Source organism: Pristis pectinata, chromosome 21 (assembly GCF_009764475.1).
Source record: "Pristis pectinata isolate sPriPec2 chromosome 21, sPriPec2.1.pri, whole genome shotgun sequence".
Lineage (NCBI taxonomy): Eukaryota > Metazoa > Chordata > Chondrichthyes > Rhinopristiformes > Pristidae > Pristis > Pristis pectinata.
Window position 1 is genome coordinate 11,967,905 of NC_067425.1, and position 20,240 is coordinate 11,988,144.

The 20,240-nt window shown below is 43.4% G+C and overlaps 1 protein-coding gene across 7 annotated transcripts in view; it reads left to right on the forward strand.

Moving 5' to 3' along the window:
* hnf1ba (HNF1 homeobox Ba) overlaps positions 1-20,240 on the forward strand; it is a 119,375-nt gene that overhangs the window by 69,724 nt on the left and 29,411 nt on the right. For 4 of the 7 annotated variants that reach the window (XM_052035437.1, XM_052035433.1, XM_052035432.1 and 1 more), the window contains 3 exons: positions 13,559-13,678; positions 14,899-15,059; positions 19,000-19,141. In XM_052035437.1, coding sequence (XP_051891397.1) covers positions 13,559-13,678; positions 14,899-15,059; positions 19,000-19,141 — 423 coding nt within the window. The remainder of the gene's footprint in view (positions 1-13,558; positions 13,679-14,898; positions 15,060-18,999; positions 19,142-20,240) is intronic. The other 3 variants (XM_052035435.1, XM_052035436.1, XM_052035438.1) reach the window with 1 other exon arrangement.

Sequence of the window (20,240 nt, forward strand, 5' to 3'; positions counted from 1 at the left end):
TGTGGAAGGCTGTGTCCTGGCTGAACAAGGAATTATGTCCAACAGACCTTGAATTACAAACCTTTGGAAGGCACGAAAATATTGGTGGCTTCTAATATTTTAAAGTCTGTTTAACATATCGCAAAAGCTATTGGGTAAGGAAGACAACGGGAAAAACGCAGTTTGCTGGGATAATAAAGATGGAATTAGGAAATGTTTGATAATGGCAAAAGAGGTATAGCACAAATTAAATTCACCTAAAACTCCGCTGTCCAAATCCCAGATTACACACACCGCCTGCCTCCAAAGAAGCAAGAGATGTTGGGCAGAAAGTTGTCCCAGTGTGGTGTGGACGTTCCATAGGAAAAGAGGAAAGCCAAATCACTTAGAGTCATATCGTCGCACAGCACGGAAACTGGCCCTTCAACCCAACTCATCCATACTGACCAAGATGCCCATCTAAGCTAGTCCCATTTGCCTGCGGTTGGCCCTGATCCCTCTAAACCTTTCCTATCCATGTACCTGTCCAAACGTCTTTTAAATTGTACCTGCCTCATCTATTTGCTGTGGCAGCTCATTCCATATACCCACCACCTTCTGTGGGAAGAAGTTGCCCCTCAGGTCCCTTTTAAATCTTTCCCCTCTGATCTTCAACCTATGCCCTCTACGTTTTGATACCCTTTCCCTGGGAAAAAGACTTGTGTGCATTCACCCTATTTATGCCCCTTATGATTTTATACACCTCTTTAAGGTCTCCTATGATCCAGGGAATAAAGCCCTAGCCTGCCCAACCTCTCCTTAACTCAGGGTCTTGAGTCCTGGTAACATTCTCGTAAATCTTCTTTGCACTCTTTCCAGCTTAATGACGTCTTTCCTATAGCAGAGTAACCAAAACTGTACCCAATACTCCAAGTGTGGCCTTACCAACAGCTTGTACAACTGCAACATAACGTGCTGACTCCTGTACTCAGTGCCCTGACTGATGAAGGCCGGCATGCTAAGCACCTTCTTCACTACCCTGTCCACCTGTGACTTGAAGGTTCTTGGCCAAGTACTGACAGGCAATAAGGGAACTATTATCAAGGGAGAGAAAGAGTTTTAAGAGTCCCCTGAGGTGGGTCCTCACCATATCCATCTGAAGCAGGAAGGGTACAGAAATACCGACACTGCACTTGCACAGAGCTGATTACCAGCAGGACTGAAGTGTCTTGCGTGTACTGTACCCTGTCCTCATCCATTGGTCCTTCTCGATGGAGGTACCTGAAGCCCCAGAACTTGGCTATCCCTCTCTATGGAGATGAACACTTTGGCTCTTGCCTGCTAGCAGGAGTGCAGTGGAACCCTAATTACAGCAGGAAGATACATCGCCTGTTACACCACAGCTCAACAGCCCCCTGCTACTAAGCTGTGCACATCTTCCAGTCACACCCAGTAATGTTCAGGCAGCACATCGCACTACAAAAGCAAAAGGAGATGTAGGATTGGGAGGCTTGGGGTGGGGCAGTGGTTTGAAATTTGATTTTCATTGCTCAAGCTAAAGGCATATGCCCAGCAGCATGAGCATATTGTAGTCCATCTCTGAAATTCAGTTCCTGTGAAGTCAGTGAATTCCACTGCCCAAATTCCACATTCAAAATTCAATTCCATTAATTACAGTGGAGCCGGATTTGGGAAGCAAATACAACATGTCTCTACTACTGTACTCATGCATAATCCCCGACGACCAGCTGCCCATTGAAAGTCACACACCAGTCTTGTCCAAGGGCTCCTGACAACCTGACTGTATTAATGAGTGAGCGGTTACATGACTACTTCTGATTAGTTACAGCAGAAGGCCATTTGGCCCATCACGCTCCTGTAAGATTAATTTTTCTATCTTTCATAAATCTTTTTTGCGTGAGCTTGGGTACTGGAATCGATGCTTCTCTCAACTCAATTTTCTTGTATTTCAAGCCCAACATATATATCAAAACCAGCACTCCTGTGTATTATTTAGTCAAGCTATGTTCTTTTATATTATAAGGGTCCCTGGATATTTTTGGGATTTTTATTGGAAATATTTAGAATCTCATTCTCCAAATTTCCCATGGAAAGCACAAATAAGTGGTTGTGGCTGTAAGAAATAGCCCTTGTGTGCATACTTTGGAGGGAGATAGTGCACCCTGATTACACTTTTGAGAAGTGGTGCATTGTGCTTATTACTGAACAGAAGTTTATGGCTTATTGTGGAGAATGAGGTCTCTTTGTCAACTTTAGAGAGCGAAAGAGACAGTGAGGCAGAACTTGGTTTAAGCTAGTTTTTAAGGCCCAAGTTTGGCTCTGATTTTAGTTTGACCACTTGGAGCCACAGACTAGACTCATCCTGAACTGGGGAACAGGCCCCTGATTGTTTTTTTGCTAAGCTGTGAATGCCAGCCTACCCTGGAGTATTCCAGAGGAGTGAAGGAGACTCCTCCAGCTCCTCCATTAAGATCAGTACAGCAGCTGAAATCTCACCAGGCTCACCAGTCTCCAGAAGTCCATTTCAGAACCACGATTGGACTGTAGAGAACCTGCTGTCTGTGGATTCCTGAAGTGTGAATTTGCATTGTAGGCAGGGACATCAAACTGTGGCATAATCCAGAATGGTGTGTTTGACACTTCTTCATGCTGTTTGGGCACACAGCATAACCCAATAGTTCTTACCCCATTCTATACCTGAAAAGCAGGCACTCTGGGGTTCAATTTTCTCCAGCAATGTCCTTGGCATGTCATTGACATGTAAGATGCCAAATTTAACCTGTGACAGCTCTTGGCAAAATGCTTCCAATATTTTACACAGTGGAAGGCCAACACATCAGATGTAGCAGAATAGACCTCTTTCCACAATATCCTGGATATGTCTAGATCCCAGAGTAAGGCGTGAAGTTTGGGGAGGGGCGGGGTGGGGTTGGGGTAGAGATTCACCTGGTGGTGGAGTGGTGGGCTTGAGAGAGGATTCTGTGACCGATGAGGTGGTATTGGTTAGGTGACTGATGGTGGGAGGAGTTTGGTCGGTGAAGTGGAGCTGAACAGATTTTTGGGGAGGGGGGAGCAGATAATTGATGGGTGACTGACCAACAGCAGCATGGGTAGGGCTGCAACCCTTCAGCTAACACAGATCGCAATCCGAGGACCTGCTTCATCGGCGGGCCTCGATAACACAGTAGAACTTTGCACAAGTCACATCAAGTGAACAACGTCCATTACTGACCATCGCTGTGCACCCCCAATCCCCTGTGTGTACTGGCATCTCACATACACAAATTGCTGACAACAGTTTGGTTCACAGTCTTCTGCTCTGACCCAAAAACACCACCTCCCCAAGACTAAAAGATTAGACTCTCTCGTTACAGTTGGTTGGCATCTACTATGTACTTTTAATAAGGAAATAGCCCACCCTGCCTGTACTGTACAAGTGCGTTATTGTTCTTCTGGAAGCATGGAGAATACCTGGGCACTTGTGGACTGTGTCCCTGCTAGTGAGTAATTTTGCCATTTGAACACACCTTTTGAAGTAATATTGTTTATAGTGACGGTGAGACCCGCTGAGTGTATAAAGAATTCTAGTGTTGTACTACAACGCTGAGGGAATTCAGTAGGTCATAAGTCCACTGACGGGCTGCTGAAAGAACTGAGGAACCAATGCCATGAAAACAGATTTATCTCCATCAGTTTCATTGACACCTGTTATCTGCGACTTTCCCAGGCTCAGATCTGCACCCCCTGCAGTAAGCTTCACATGTTCACCGACCTAGCGCTCAAATTGGCCTTGCTTTTATCAGATCCTGGCCCAGCTCCACTCACTGTGTGCACCCACTGCACCCTAGCACTTGCCTGCCACCAACCCCAAACCCAAAAGTACCCAAGAATAAAATTGCAGAATGGCTTAATTGGCAAAGACATTTTTCTTGCTGGGAAAGCTATCGGTTTGTGGCTATTCATTAATCTGCTCTTTTTTCTGGGATTCATTCAGTGCTGGTTGATCCCTGTCTCAGTGTATGTAACAACCCTGTGGCTAACCTTGGTGCACATTCTGATTGTATTGCAGAGGGAATACATTTTTAGGTCAGTGTGTGTGTATATGTATATATTTTTTTAAACTGGTGCAATAGATTGAGCTGACCCAATGCATTGTAACTGGTTTCCTAAATAACTTAGATATAATTTGAGCATGACCACAGCATTTCTTATCCCTCAACCCAGCAGAGTGGACATTCAATGTCCAAGTGGTTAGAAATCTAGCAAACTGCAGTATCATCAAAAGAGAAGAAAAATTCAGCAACATTACCCAATTTTTTCAGCCGCTCTGGCCACCATTTTGTTGCTGAGCAGATAATCTGTTCCTGTGATGTTGATTGAGGATTACATGTCCAGGAAATCAGAATAACTCCCCTGTTCTTCCAAAAAACACCTGGGGATCTTTTACTTTCACTCAGGAGGACAGACAGGATCTTGGTTTAACACCTTCACCGAAATAGTGCAGCTCGGATTTAGACCCAAACCTTCTATCACAGAGACATGACTGTTACCTACTGAGACATAGCAAGTTTCTCCTTGGTTGCCATATCTTTTAGTTGTGGCCAAAGTGGGGGCAGGGAGGGAGAGTAGGATTGGGGGTAGCCTGAGGTCTTCTGAATTGCACAATGGCTCAATATAGAGAACAGTTTAATTGAAAAAGTCAAACGATATGTAAAATTAATGATAGAGGAAGCCCCTGTGGAGACCTCACAAAGTCAGAGGTTTGAATATGAAGTGAGGGGTCTACAACTCCAACACTAGTTTATTAACAGCTGTCCACACATCGTTACTTGTGTAGTGTTTAGACTCAAGTGTAAGAAAAACCCAGAGCTGGATTCCTATTGTTTATTCCCAATGAGGTGTCTGAACCAACCTGAGAATCCAGTGACAGGCCAAACAAGCACTGTGCTCTCCAGGGTCAAGGATGTTTTAAACTGTGCTTGGCAGTCTGTCAGCTATATGAGGTTTAACACATATTGACTTAACCCATTAAACCCTTGTCACTTAAGTCAAGAAACTCACTGTCAAACATGACTTGGAATTGGTCTCCATCCAAAGGCAGGCAAGCCTCTGGAAAAGGGAAGGATTTGGATTAATGAGTGACAGCACAGCAGCGATCGAAAGGCAATGCATTCCTTTTCATTTAACTCTGTCAGTGACAGATTACTGCTTTGGTGAATCTACCGTGAACGATTATTTGAAAACAAATGTACAGAAGTGTTCTTAGTTTATAGACTTTGCCTTTTCCTTATCAAACGCTGGAGCAGTCCATGAATGAATTTGGAACAGGGTGGTTTGCAAATTGTATTGTAGTAGAACATGTGGAACTTCAGACACAAGAGACTGCAGATGCTGGAATCAGTTTGGAGATGCCCGCTGTCAGTATACTGAATCTTCTTCTCCTCACTCTATGAAACAACATTGGCTGTGAATTAATGCAGAGTATAAATGGCAAGGAAACTGCCCACGATCCTCCCACACTGCACTTCACCTGAAGTGGCCTGAACAGCAATGAAGGCAAAGGCCAAACCTGCACCAGCCCACATTCTCTTGCTGTCTCAATAGGCTCGAGTTCCTTCATCCACTTAACCCTGGGAATCCTGCACATGCCAACAAACCTCCCAGTGATCTGTGTGGAGTTTGCTGTCTTTGTCCAGTTTTGTTCTTGGTCCACACAATCACCTTCAGTAGCACTAAAGACAGACAAGCAGCCTATTCCTGCCTCAGTGGTGATTGACCAAAGTCCGAGAATTCAGGGACACAAGTATCTTGCTACGTTCATTAGCTTTACTGCATGGATCCAGCAGGAGATTTGAGTTCCACTGTGTAGAGTGTAAATTACAAGATGAATTCAAAAACACCCACCTAGACGTTCATCCCTAATCAATAGAAGTGCACTACTTTGAAGCACCATGCCTTCCCTGCCTCTTGAACTTACTTTGTAGTGCCAATGTACTCTGCCTCCTGAATTTATGTGCCTCAGTGTAACATTCTGTCCAATCAGTGCTGTAAAGCCCTTTCAAATGTTAAAGGTGTTGTTTCTGTATCTGACCGCTGTGTACTTGCATAAGAACAGAATTTTAGAATCTTACAGTGTTGAAGGAGGCCATTTGGCCCAATATGGCTGTGACAGATTTTTGAAAGACCTCTCCAAGTAGTGGTGTCATCCTCTGCTCTTTCCCAAAGTCCATCTACCCCCTGAGCTCAGGACCCCTGGATTAGTCAGATACAACAACCTCTGCAGCTGTGCATTGGAAGTCAGGAATGCACCGACCTGCTGTCTGTCAGCATGACCCAGCCAAATGTCTGACCATCATCTCAAGGATATTTGTGCCATGGAGTCATGGAGACATACAAATGGAATCAGGCCCTTCGGCCCATTGAGTCCGTGCTGTACATTCTAAGTTAATCTCATTTTTTTTTATTCTCCCCACATTCTCACGTCTTTTGGGATGTGGGAGGAAACCAGAGCACCTGGAGAAATCCTATATGGTCACGGGGAGAACATGCAAACACCACACAGAGAGCACCTGAGGTCAGGATTAAACCCGGGTCTTTGGTGCTGTGAGGCAGTGGCTTTACACTGTGGATGCTTGCTGCGTTCTTTCAAGATCCAAGAATGACCGCATTAACAGTAAGTTACACGAGTATCCTGAAATTGTGACAGGTACTATAGAATGCAAGCCCTTTTATGGGTTTTTGCAAAGGGTGGGACACTCTGTTGTACCTGATTTCCATCCCAAGCAGTGAGAGTGACAATTATCGCAACAAGTTCCTTTTTTGAAATAAACTGTGGGGACCTAAGCACCTAACGTCTAACAGCACTGTCTGTTTTTCCCTTCAATTTTGTGAGCTCTACTGTTGTGCTAACCTCAGTTGTGCCACAGCTGCCAATTCTCCAGCTTATTACCTGCTTGGAAAGAGAATTTTTTTTCCCACATGTGTTGTGATTTTCCTTCTTTCCTGATTTTGAATTTGATGGCAACTACATCGAAGTAAAACAGGATTTTTTTCTGTAAAAGAAGAAATAAATGATCCATATTTATTTAATTTCTTCATCCTAGTTTAAGTTCATTGTACAATCAAGCAACGTGAGGTCATTTTAAAGTTATAATAATGCAAAAAAAACTAAACTAAACAGCACGTGGTGCAGGGAATTATTGCGGCAGTTAACAAAATAACACGCCTTATGTGGGTAGGTTGAGTGAGTTGTCTTATGAGGATAGGTTGAGTGAGCTCGGGCTTTTCTCTTTGGAGAGAAGGAGGATGAGAGGTGATTTGATAGAGGTGTACAAGATGATAAGAGGCATAGATCGAGTGGACAGTCAGAGACTTTTTCCCAGGGCGAAAATGGCTAACATGAGGGGGCATAATTGGAGGAAGGTATAAGGGGGATGCCAGAGGTAAGTTTTTTATACAGTGTGGTGGGTGTGCGGAACGCACTGCTGGCAGAGGTTGTGGGGACAGATACATTAGGGACATTTAAGAGACTCTTAGATAGACACATGAATGATAGAGAAATGGAGAGCTATGTGGGAGGGAAGGGTTAGATAGATATTAGAGCAGGATAAAATGTCGGCACAACATCATGGGCCAAAGGGCCTGTACTGTGCTGTAATGTTCTATGTTCTATGTGGAGAAGGATCATATCCCTGTGAAATTGTCATGAGTTCCATGATGTTAGGCCATTCCAATGTGTTTTACAGCCAATTTATTACATTTTAAGTGGAATCACAGAATCATTGAAACTTAAGACACAGAAAGGAACCCATTCGGCCCAACTTGTCAATGCCAGCCAATGATACAACTATTTAGATTCATCCCACTTCCCTGCTCTCAATCAGTTGCCTTGTTCTGTCTCTTCCAGTGTTCCTCCAGGAACTCTGAATATGATGAGGTTTTCTGTTTCAGTGATTTATAAAAGATCTTCCTTTATTTTACCTGTCATTATTATTTCATGTGGATCCCAGACTATTCCTATTTATTGAGTCAAAATGTGTTTCTTTAATCCTTCCACCAATTAACATAACTCAATTTCCATAAACTTCTGTACTGTGTTAGCTCTTTCATAATTTTAAACACTTTAGATATGTCTACTCTGATTCCTATCGCTTCGAAAGCAAATATCCCCAGCAAAGCCAATCTTTTCCCTAAGCTAAAATTCAAGCAGCTTTGTATGTCAACCCTGCACTCTATCCAGTGCTATCACATTCCTCCTGGAGTGTGGTGACCAGATGTGCACACAGTACTCTCGCTGTGGCATAACTCAGTTATCACATGCTTCTAGCATGGCCTCCCTGCCCTAGTTTTCCATGTCTCAGCCAATAATCCCTATCAATATTAGACTGACTAACCCATAATAACATCTTCTACCCTTTCTCCCAATGTTACTACATTAGGAGTCTTCCATTCTTCCACAGCAATGCCTGTAACCAGAACAGATTGGAAAAGGATGGCCAGAGCATCTTCTATTCCCCCTCTAGATTCTCTTAAGAGCCTGGAGTAGATTTTATCTGGGCTTGGTGATTTATCCATGTTTAGATGTGCTACACCTTTAAATGTTTCCTCTCTATGATTACCATATCCAATATTTTGCATTCTACTCATTATTATCTATGTTTGTTTCATCCCTGTCTTCTAGGAAGACAGGAGGATTCATTAAGAATTATTGCCCATCTTCTGCCTCTATACACTGGTTATCCATTTGGTCACTAATAGACTTTACCCCTTCTTTTGGTAGATATGCCGATTCTGAGTCATATTGCTTCAGTGATTTATAAAAGATCTTCCTTTATTTTAGTTCATGCACCTTCATTGCCTGTCCAACTTCCTTTAAAATTTCTCCTCCAGTGTTAACCTCTCTGTATTTGTCACAACCTTCCCCTTTTTGTCTACCCTACATGCATGCTCCTTGAAATCCAGGACTGGGTTCAGATCTGGGAGCTTCCCATTTTCTCATATTGGGAATGTTTAGTCTGAATCCTCACCATCTATTCTTGAATGCCTCCCACTGCTCTGGTACTGATTTACCTTCAGATCAATTTCCAGTCCATTTTCTCTAATTCTCATGTCAGCCCGGTAAGATTGGTTTACTCCAGTTTAGAACTTTAACCCTGTTTCTTTCTTTGTCCTATTCTCATTGCAACTAAATTAGGATCGCTCCCTCTGAATAGCTGTCCCTCTAGCACCCCTTCCATTCACCCAGTTTCATTCTTTGCTTCCTGTCAAAGGCTGAGGGAATTCTGGGGGCAGGGCCTCACCAGATGCTGGCTGGATGCCTCTTGAATGCAAGGGGTTAGTTCAATGAACCCCATACGTCTGGGCCAGTGGGTGGAGATGTGGACAGTGAGCCCAGGCATCTGGCCAAATCTAGCTGGACTCAGCTGAAGGCTTACGATTGTGACTTTGCATAATTTAAGGTTTGAGATTTGGAAGCTGGGGAAATGTTATTATCTTCTTCATTGCATTTTAATAAAACACTAACTTTCTGATTGGAAATCAAACTCTGTGTCACCCTTGGAATTCTTGGGGTTGAAATTGCTTTATCCAATTTCATACTGATCTTATTACCTATTGAGCTTTGTGTTATATTCTTTGGTCAACTACATTTTTGAAGGTTGTTGTGTCTCACAATTTTACTAAAGAAAAACTTGAAATATATTTCTTGTGTTTTTAAGTACAGTAAGTTCACAACAAGTTCTAGAAAAGTGGTCTGCATAATGGTTAAAGTAGTTAATCATGTTTTCCCAACATGGACTCTATGCAATATCAGTTTGTTATGCTGTCTAAACAATTAATGAAGCCCCCTGATACCGTATCACAGGTAAGTCTCTAGTCCCTTCTGTTTTTGAACTGAGGGATATTAAGAAAAAGACAGAGATACACACAAAAGCAGGGATGATGTTTAGGATCATCAAAGGGTAATGGAAGTTTGGAATGTAGAGAATTAGTTAGAAGTCATCTTCTGTGTTTGGAAACCACAGGAAAATGACAACACTTGCAACTTGTCAGAAGTCAGTGCCTTCTCAAACATAAGGGGTACTCAGGTTTAAAAAAATGTTACACAGAGCTACAGGCACTGTTAATGGCCAGGGTTACAATGGGCTTTGCTTCTATTGACAGTTTTATAGGAGACTGGAGTTATAAAATAAAGCATTTTTATTGGTCTCGGGACCATTGTTTAGTTGTTGAGCAACAGAACCAATTAAGTGCTTTATTATCTTGCTGATATTTACAAGGCAAACCATTCCAGTACAGGCAAGGAAAGAGTCCACTACGGTGTTTACACGGAAAAGTGACAAACCTTCTCAGAAGCTTCATGAAAATTAATTTTAGCTAACTGACGTATAAAAACGCACTCCCATTTATCAAACATAATTCTAACATTGAACTGGCGGTTAACCCTCACTCAGAGGTTAATAGTGCGTTTGACTATTGTGGTTGTATTATTGTGATTGGTTGATGTAGGCAAGGCTGTGCCGCAGTCCTTTAAAAAGGGGTTCAACATCTTCCAGGGACAGAGAGAGGGTTACATTTGGATGGTGATGCAGTGTGGACAGCTGTAGTGTGCCCAAATTACTTCATTGCCTTTGGAAGCAGTGAGAAACTTGTCTGAAGCTTTTCTTTGTTGAAATTCGTCACAGGTTTTTCCCTTTTTTCCTTTTTTGGTCTCTTCTGGATTCTGTGATGTCTGCATTTTTAAAAATTTCTCACATATCACGAGACACAAGGCGGCCATTCAGCCCATCAAGTCTATGCCAATTCGCAGAACAATCCCATCAGTTGCATTCCCTCGCTTATTTCCATGGAATCTATTCTCTTTCACTGGCCCATCAACTCCCCTCTGATTCTCCTGCCACCCAGGTACACACAAGGGGCAATTTACAGTGGGCAATTAACCTTCCGACCAACAAGACTTTGGGATGTGGGAGGAAACTGGAACACCTAGGGAAACCCATACATTCACAGGGAGAATGTGCAGATTCCATACAGACAGCATCTGAGTTGCTGGAGCTGTAAGGCAGCAGCACTACCTGCTGCACCAGCGTACCATCATAAGCTTGCAAAAAGGTCACACCACTAGTGGACGGAAGGAGACATCAGTAGGCTTAACACTCACTCTGTTTTATCTCCATTAATTTACATTTGCGTTTAATAAGATTGAGGAATTACTTTGTTTGTTATATGCAGTGACATTATGAAAACATTCCTTTTCATGTGCAATATTGTTGAGTTTATAAAGTTAAAGCTTCCCTCATGTAAAACCGCCCTAAAATTGATCTGTACTAAAAGAAATCCTGTGAGTTAGTCAGGAATCTTTGGGGAATAAATATTTCTTTTTTCCTCACTGCTTTTCAGAAGGGAAAAGTTGAAGAGATTGTGACAGCAGCTTTTGAGTTCTTACCTCAGTTTTCACTCCAGAGACTTGAGAACAACAATCCAGCCAGACACTCCACACAAGTGCAGCACTGTTGGAAGTGCTGTCTTTTAGATGAGATGGTATGCTAAATTACCATTTGCCCTCACGAGAACATGTAAAAACTTTCTGAGAATGCTTGGGAGTTATTGCTGATGCAACATACAGTTCACAAGATCACAAGATCACAAGACAAGGGAGTAGAAGCAGGCCATTCGGCCCATCGAGTCTGCTCCAAGGAAAGGGAAATAGAAATGAGAAATGGGGAATGGGGGAAGAAGAAGAAGAAGAAAAAAAAATTCTTCTAATCCCAACGACTGGCCTTATCCCCATATCCCTTGATATCCTGACTATTTAGATATCTATCTATCTCCTCCTTGAACGCCCACACTGATCTGGCTTCCACTGCTGTACGTGGCAAGGAGTTCCACAAATTCACCACCCTCTGGCTAAAGAAATTTTTCCTCATCTCTGTTTTGAAACTGTACCCTCTAATTCTAAGATTGTGCCCTCTGGTCCTGGACTCACCCACCAAGGGAAACAGCCTAGCCACATTTACTCTGTCCTTTCCTATCAATATTTTAAATGTCGCTATGAGGTCCCCATTCCATTTTCCCTGCCTAAATCCGGCCAGAAGCAGCCACTATTTGGTTAATGAGAGTGACCACCCTTCAATGTGTCCTCCACGCCTGTAGAGGTGCTATGGGCCACACCACTGCAGCCACGATCTGCGCTCATCTGGGCATGGGAGGAGATCAGAGTTCTGAGCCCACTGTGAGGAACTGTAAATTATCCCTTAGGGATTGTTAATTCAACTTAAGCAGAACTACTGCAAAAACATTTTACCCTAAATATTTTCTCCCAAAATCCTGGCCCAGCTGGGGTAGCGTTTAACACCCCATTAACCTCTCACTCTTATCCATTTTTTCGTCTGAAAAATCCCTGGCGAAAGATGGTGAGCTGCTTTGTACTCCTCCTAAAATAGAAGCCAGTTTTGGCCAGGATCGTCTCACTCAGTGCAAGCTCTATTGGTGGTTTATTCACCCATCGAGCCACACAGGGACCCAAAGGTAGCTTAACAATTATACACTTCTATGGTGTCCCAGTCTCTGCACAGAGGAGTTGCTCAAATAGCAAACAAGTGTGACAGTGTGAGAAATATGAAGGAAGTTGGCGACGATGAAATGGAATGACAGCGGATACACAGTAATGTCCTCACCCTGGTGTTGCACAATGTTTGTCCTGAACATGAGTGAGCTGCTCACGCAGGCAAATTTCCAGCTGAAACTAACTTTGCTTTCTTTGTTGAAGGGAGTGCATTAGAGTGACAAGGCAAGAGATTTATTGATCATAAATAAAAAAGGTTACAATAATTGAGTTCATTTTACATGGTGGAAATATCCTTCAGCTATTTTTCTCTCGTCCTATCTTAGTAATCCTGTTTCATCCTCTTCCTTCCCTGCCTTTGGAAACCTTCCCTCTGACTGCATTTTTGCTCCACCTTTTCTGATTTTCTTGTTCTCCCTCCTGCTTTAAGTTTACAGTTTTGTTTTATCCATAGCTGTATTCCCTGGCTTGGGGGTGGGGTGGTGCAGGTAATCATCAGGTTAAGCAAGTAGATTGTGGATTTAAACTCCATCTGCAGAATGGAGCACCAAGATGTCAGCTGACGTTCTGGTTTAGTACTGAATGTACCCTACACATGTGGATTAGGTGTTAAACTGAGGACCCGTCTACTCTCTTGAGCAAGTGTCCTTTGTCCTCTTCTGAAGAAGAGTTGGTGTGCTGTTCCCTATTCTGGCTAATACTTATATCTCTCCTGAAACCTGAAACAAATTGTCCAGTCACTTGTTGCATTGCTGTTTGTGGGATCTTACTGTGTGATTATTGATGGTTTGCTTTACAATGGTAGCTCCATTTCAGAAGTTAATTGGACATAAAGCACTTAAGCTTGTCCTGAGGAGGTGAAAGTTCTGCACCAATACACGTTCTTTCATTCCTGCACATGGGACGTGCAACCAAAATGCAATTTGTTGTTGCCTATCCATGTTTTTGTTACATTTATTTCTCTATTTTGTTTGTCTTTCTGTTCTCCCCTTTTTCCTTCCCTTTCTTCCCTCATAGGCCACTCGCTGCCCGGTATCTTCCTTCATGAAGGAAGTCAAGGTGCTCTTGGCTATGAACATCTCCACAACTATCAGTGCCCCAACATGGCCAGCTGGCAGGAGGTGCTACTCAGTCAGGGTGAGCCGGGCAGTAGTGTTTTTATGTTCTCAAGATCTTATGCCTCACTAACAATACTCGCCCAACTGAGGCAAACCTAAGGCAATCCTAAGAGTCATCACACTGGAGAGACTCTCAACCCCACCCCTCTCCCTATAATCAAGGTCAACTGAGAGACTCTCCTCTTCGCCCATAATTCATGGTTAAGGAGCAGTCCTGACTTTACCCCGCTTGTTCAGGAATGCAAGGCTTAAAGCAATTCATTAAATTGGCAGTATTCTGTTCACAAGTATGTTCTGCACATAAGTGCTCGCTGTGCTCAGGATCCAATACAACATTAGCTTGTGTTGTTCTGCAGTCCAATTTAATGTGACACAGCAGATATCTTTTAGTCAGATGGCTTTCTAACCCCTGAGAAATCCATACAGATTCTGTTTGCCTGGTATGCATTGCACACAATGGGAAAATAAACCAAGGGACAGGCTGGCAAGTGTCAAGTAATAAGGACAAACAAAGAGGAGCATGGGGCAGTGTAGGAGATTAACTGGATAGTTTACACGCAGAGGGTGTATATGCTTCCTGCAGTTTGATCATTAGATCCATCCCTCCTATCAATTCATTAATCCAGATTATCTGACGCTGAATGGGAGAAGTCCCAGGATTCTCTCCCAGTGCTGTTAATAAACCAAGGTGCTTAATCCAATCTTCAGTAGATCAGTTGGATTAACCTGTCAGATTCCCTTCCGTAACATCTGACTGACCTGGTCATAGTTACTGGGGTAGTGGACAGTGTGGTATTGGAAATCAAGGACCAAGTTGGATCTTTGTCACAAGGTGCATCATATGCTTTCTTTCTTGGATATTTTAACTCATATTTTATTGATTTTATTGTGCAGTGCATCTTAAAAACCAAAGGTGAATTTTGTTTCTCATGATTGTCTTGGTTTTTCTATTTATAATGATAAATGCCTGCTCTGACAACATGGAAGAGTTTGATGTTCTTATCACATGTTCTCTGCACCCCGTACTGTTGGTCATCTTGTCCAATCACATGATGGGGAAGCATTGACTGACATACTCAAACACACTAGTGGCCTCTCACCTTTGCCCCCATCACCACATCAGTATTTATCTTGTGTGTGTTTTTTTTGTTTGCTCTGAACTGGATCTTGCCATCCCAGAGACTAAAATACAACTTGTTTTATTTCTGTATAATTGATTTTTTTTTGTGTGTGTGGCAGGAGTGCGGTATGGCCAGCAAGGTACCAATGAAGTCCCCTCTTCCACGGCAATTAGCCACCATGGTAACAGCGCCATGGTAACAAGCCAAACTGTCCTACAGCAAGTCTCACCAGCGAACCTGGACCCAGGCCACAGTCTGCTGTCACCTGATGGCAAGATGGTGAGTACACCTGCACCATTGTAACTGCAAAAGCTGATAAGATAAGAGTCTGAGAAGGGAAAACAAATGGGTCTTGTTTTAAATGGTGGAAGGCTTGAACTAAACAATGGAAGCACTGTAGGAAAAGCAGGCCTGAAATCCAAAGCAAGTTAGGATTGAAAGGCTTTGCTGTAACCCTTAGTCCATGGAGCAGTAAAGGTGCAAATCCAGAGATCAACTAATAAAACTGACAAAGAAACCACTTTAGTTTATTGATTGAATACATTGTAAAGTTCCATTCCGGGCGTGACACCATTCATTACCACCAGCAACATTCAGGTTGATAATAAGGTCAATTAATTCATCCAATTTTTTTACATCACCTCCTATAACTCTGGAACAATTGTATGTGATAGGACAACAGACTATATCGTAAGGGCTTTTACTTTTCTTTCAATTCACCTTTCTGCCTTTCTTTCGTTAAGAGTATGGTGGCATCGTCATTACGTTGGTGGACATAGCTGGAGAAACTGAATTCTGAGAGTAAAATCCCATCCCTGCAGCTCAGGTGTTTAAACGCAAGTAATTGACTAAATTGGGAGAATTAATAGACTAGAATAAGTAAAAGTAACTTGAAAGCTGTGAAAGGAGAAAACACAAGGGGTTCACTAATGTCTTACAGGAAGGGAAATCTGCCATCTGCTCACATCCATCAAACTCTGAAGTTAACAAGTTAACAAGTCCAGAGGACGATAGTGGAGGGGTGGTAAATACCATCCTTTTTTCACTCTGCCTTTCTCTCTACTAATCTGTCCTAAATCTGGGCACAATACAACCTGCTCTCTCTGTTTCCAGAGACTGGTTGTTTGGAAAGGGCAGGCATGGTAGTGTAGTGGTTAGCGTAACGCTATTACAGCGCCAGCGATCCGGGTTCAATTCCGGCTGCTGTCTGTAAGGAGTTTGTACGTTCTCCCTGTGACTGAGTGGTTTTCCTCCGGGTGCTCCGGTTTCCTCCCACATTCCAAAGACGTACGGGTTAGGAAGTCGTGGGCATGCTACGTTGGCGCCGGAAGCGTGGCGACACTCGCGGGCTGCCCCCAGAACACTCTACGCAAAGATGCATTTTACTGTGTGTTTTGATGTACGTGTGACTAATAAAGAAATCTTATCTTTTAAGCTTGCTCAGCTTCTGCCCCTCCTAAGACCTAAGCCCTTTTTCCCCTGAAGAACCTTGTTCACTTCTCCCTACTTATTTCTATCTTGCCTTTCAATTTAGGAACTGAACTACACACCTGATCGGGCGGAACAGTGGGAGATTGACTCCCAGTTAGAGAGCTAGGAAATGTCAGAGTATGATCCGAAGTAATACCTTTCATTCTTCTTGTTCTCTTTCTGTAGGGTAGGGCTTCAGTACTCTCCATGGAATCAACTATTCTTCATGCTGGGTTTATACCTACCGTACCTCTGTGGCACAGGGGACTGGGACACCGTCAAGTTATATTATTGCATCTGACTTCAAAGATATTTTGTAAAGGAGGATTTGGGAAATACGTAGGGAGATCAAAATTGACTTTTCTCCCGGGTGTGATTATGGGGATGTTCCATCCAACCAAAAATCCAGGGTTTTCTGAGCGTTTTCCATCCAGGCTCACCCGAATCGCAGACAAGCATTTATATGGGTATGCAGAAGTTTTCATAGGAAGCATGCCTTCCTTCTTGGAGTGATCCAGAGTAAAGTGGGTGCAGTATATGTACGAGCGCCTGGGATGCTCAGTATTTATACATTGGCCACAAAGGATACTGGCAGCTACATAAAACATATCCAGAGTAAATCACCATTGTCAGGAGCACAAGGAAGATGAATTCCTAAGAATTCACAACAAAACAGGAGCATGAGTAGGCCACTTGGCTCCTCAGGACTGCCCATCAAACTACATGATCATGGCTGATCTGCCCAGGCCTCAACACATCTTATGAAGCCCTCAGTTGCCAAATCTTTCAAAAATGTATCTACTTCCTCTTCAGATACTTCCAATGATGTAGCCTCCACACCCCTTTGAGGTAGAGAATTCCAGATCACCATCATCTGCAAGTAGAAGTTCTATGCACCACAGTTTCAAATTAAGTGCACTCCATTTGGTGCACATAACATGGTCTCCCGTAGGAGAAACCAAATACAGATTGAGCGACTGCATTTCAGAACACCCCCTTTCAGACCACAAGGGTGGTATTGCTTTGTTATTGTCACATGTACCAAGGTACATTGAAAAGCTTTTGTTTTGCCTGCCATCCAGACATAGCATGCCATACATAATTGCATCAAGGTTATTACAAAAAAAAATACAGAATTTCGTGTTACAGTTACAGAGAAAGTTCAGTACAGGTAGACAAGTAAAGTGCAAGGGCCACGATGAGGTAGGTTGGGAGATCGAGAGTTCATCTTTTAGCATGTGACCCTGATCTTTTGTTGCTTTAATTCTCTGTTCCACTTCCTATCTCAACTGGCAGCATCACCTCTTATGTGGTTCTGCCTCTCTTGGTTGGTCTCCAGCCTAATACAGATATTCCCTTTGAAAGAGAAACAAAGGACTACAGATGCTGGAATCTGGATGAAAAACAGAATGATGCTAGAGGAACTCAGCAGGCCAGGCAGCATCTGTGGAGAAAAGCAGGCGGTCAATGTTTCAGGTCAGGACCATTCTTCAGGACGGACCCAAAACGTTGACAGTCTGCTTTTCTCCATGGATGCTGCCTGGCCTGCTGAGTTCCTCCAACATCATCGTGTTTTTCCTCTAGATTCCAGCATCTGCAGTCCTTGGTTTCTCAGATATTCCCTTTGTTCTCTCCACTCCACTCCCTTCTCTGCACCTTAAAGCATGTTCAGTTTCTAATTTTTCCCAGTTCTAGCAAAAGGTTATCAAACTGAACCACTCTGCTTCTCTCTCCACAGATGCTGCCTGACCTGCTGATTATTTTCAGCATTTTCCGTTGTTTGCAAAACATGTGTGCAGCATCTCTCTGGGCATTGCCACATTTCCAAAAACAGTGACCACAATTCAAAATTGTTAATTGGTAGCAATGGCTTTATGGTGCAGCTTAGGTGGTACAGTGGCGCAGTTATTAGAGCCACTGCCTCAGAATGCCAGAGTCCCAGGTTCAATCCTGATCTAGGGTGCTGTGTGCATAGAGTTTGCATGTTCTTCTTATGACCACATGGGTTTCCCCTGGGTGCTCTGATTTCATCCCACATTCCAAAGATGTGTGGGTAGGTAACTTAATTGTCTATTGCAAATTGCCCCTCGTGTGTAGGTTACTGGTAGAATCTGAGGTAGTTATGGGAATATGGGGGGAATAAAATGGGATTTGTGTAGGTTTAGTATAAATGGGTGGTTGGCGGTCAGCACAGACTCAGCGGGCCAAAGAGTTTGATTCCATGCTGTATGACTTTATAGTTATAACTTGGAATGCTTTGAATAAATTGAACCTTCTTTTCCGTTTGTTTTGTGTGGGCAAGTCAGTGCTCTGAGTAAATGCAGGACACGACTTCATTGGCACAGGGTTGGCGAGGTGCCATGTCATATCCACGATGCTCATGAACTTCTTCACAATACCGCTCCTTTAACAATGGCATTGTAATCCATTGAATCTGAGATTTCCAGTGAGAATAGCTTTTGTTTTAATTTATTTGTTCCCAGGATGTGGGTGTCATTGGCAATGCCACCATTTATTCTCCAATAAGGAGGAGGCTAAGTTGACCATAGTGGTGAGCCTGGAGTCACAGGTTGTGGTCAGGGAGGAAGGGTAAAATGCAGAGCTTGTAACACAAGTCTTCATTTTGTTACTGTTTGCAAATGCACTGGCCCCTTTTGGTGATGCACAGCAAACCGCACCGGTAACCTTTGGTGGCGGGCAGGTCCTTTTGCATGCCGTCTGACCCGTTTTGTTTGCCTCTCTCCCATAGATTACTGCCGCTGGTGGACCCCTGCCTCCGGTCAGCACGCTGACAAATATCCACAGCCTGTCACAGCCGCCGCATCACAATCACCAACAAACGCAGAACCTCATCATCAACCCGCTCTCTGGAGTCATGGCGATAGCACAAAGTAGGGCTTCTTCCCACCCTCCAGCTGAATTAACGGTTGCCTTCTCTTTACACTTTGCATGTAGTTCCATGATGTTCTGGGTCAACGTGTGCTTATGTTTATTCATGAGGGATTTGCAGTGCACCTGATGGCTCAGTCTGCAAAATGGCTGCACCCTTGGATAGCACTGAGCAACCGGAGACCTGTAAAGCAGTAAAAAGTCATGTCCCTGTCTGTTCCTGCTGGAACTTCCGGTAAGGGCATTAGAAGTTGAGCAATAGCCCCCAAGAGACAAGCCAGGCTCAAAGAGAGCACAGTGTTTTTCCTTCCTCACTTCTGAATGGCAGAATGAGCCGCAGAATTAAGGAACACCGTTTCTGAATAGTAAAATTAATATCAGGATAGATATCATAGAATATTACAGCACAGTACAGGCCCTTCAGCCCACAGTGTTGTGCCAATCTTTTAACCTACTCTAAGATCAATCTAACTATTCCCTCCCTCATACCCCTCCATTTTTCTATCATCCATGTGCCTATCTAAGAGTCTCCTAAATGTCCCTAATGTATCTGCCCCCACAACCTCTGCCGGCAGTGCGTCCCATGCAACCACCGTTCTCTGTGTAAAACAAAACTTACCTCTGATATCCCCCTTGTACTTTCCTCCAATCACCTTAAAATTATGCTCCCTTGTGTTAGCCATTTCCATCCTGGGATAATGTCTCTGGCTGTCCACTCAATCTATGCCTCTTATCATCTTGTACACCTCAATCAGGCCACCTCTCATCCTCCTTCGCTCTAAAGAGAAAAGCCCGAGCTCGATCAACCTATCCTCATAAGATGTGCTCTCCAATCCAGTTAGCATCCTGGTAAGTCTCCTCTGCACCCTTTGTAAAATATAATGAGGCAACCAGAACTGAACAAAATACTCCAAGTGTGGTCCAACCAGAGTTTTATAGAGCTGCAACATTACCACATGGCTCTTGAACTCAAATTCCCACTAACTGGTACAAAGGCCAACATGTCATACTCCTTCTTAACAACCCTATAACTTGTGCAGCAACTTTGAGAGATCTATGGACTTGGACCCCAACATCCCTCTGTTCATCCACACTGCTAAG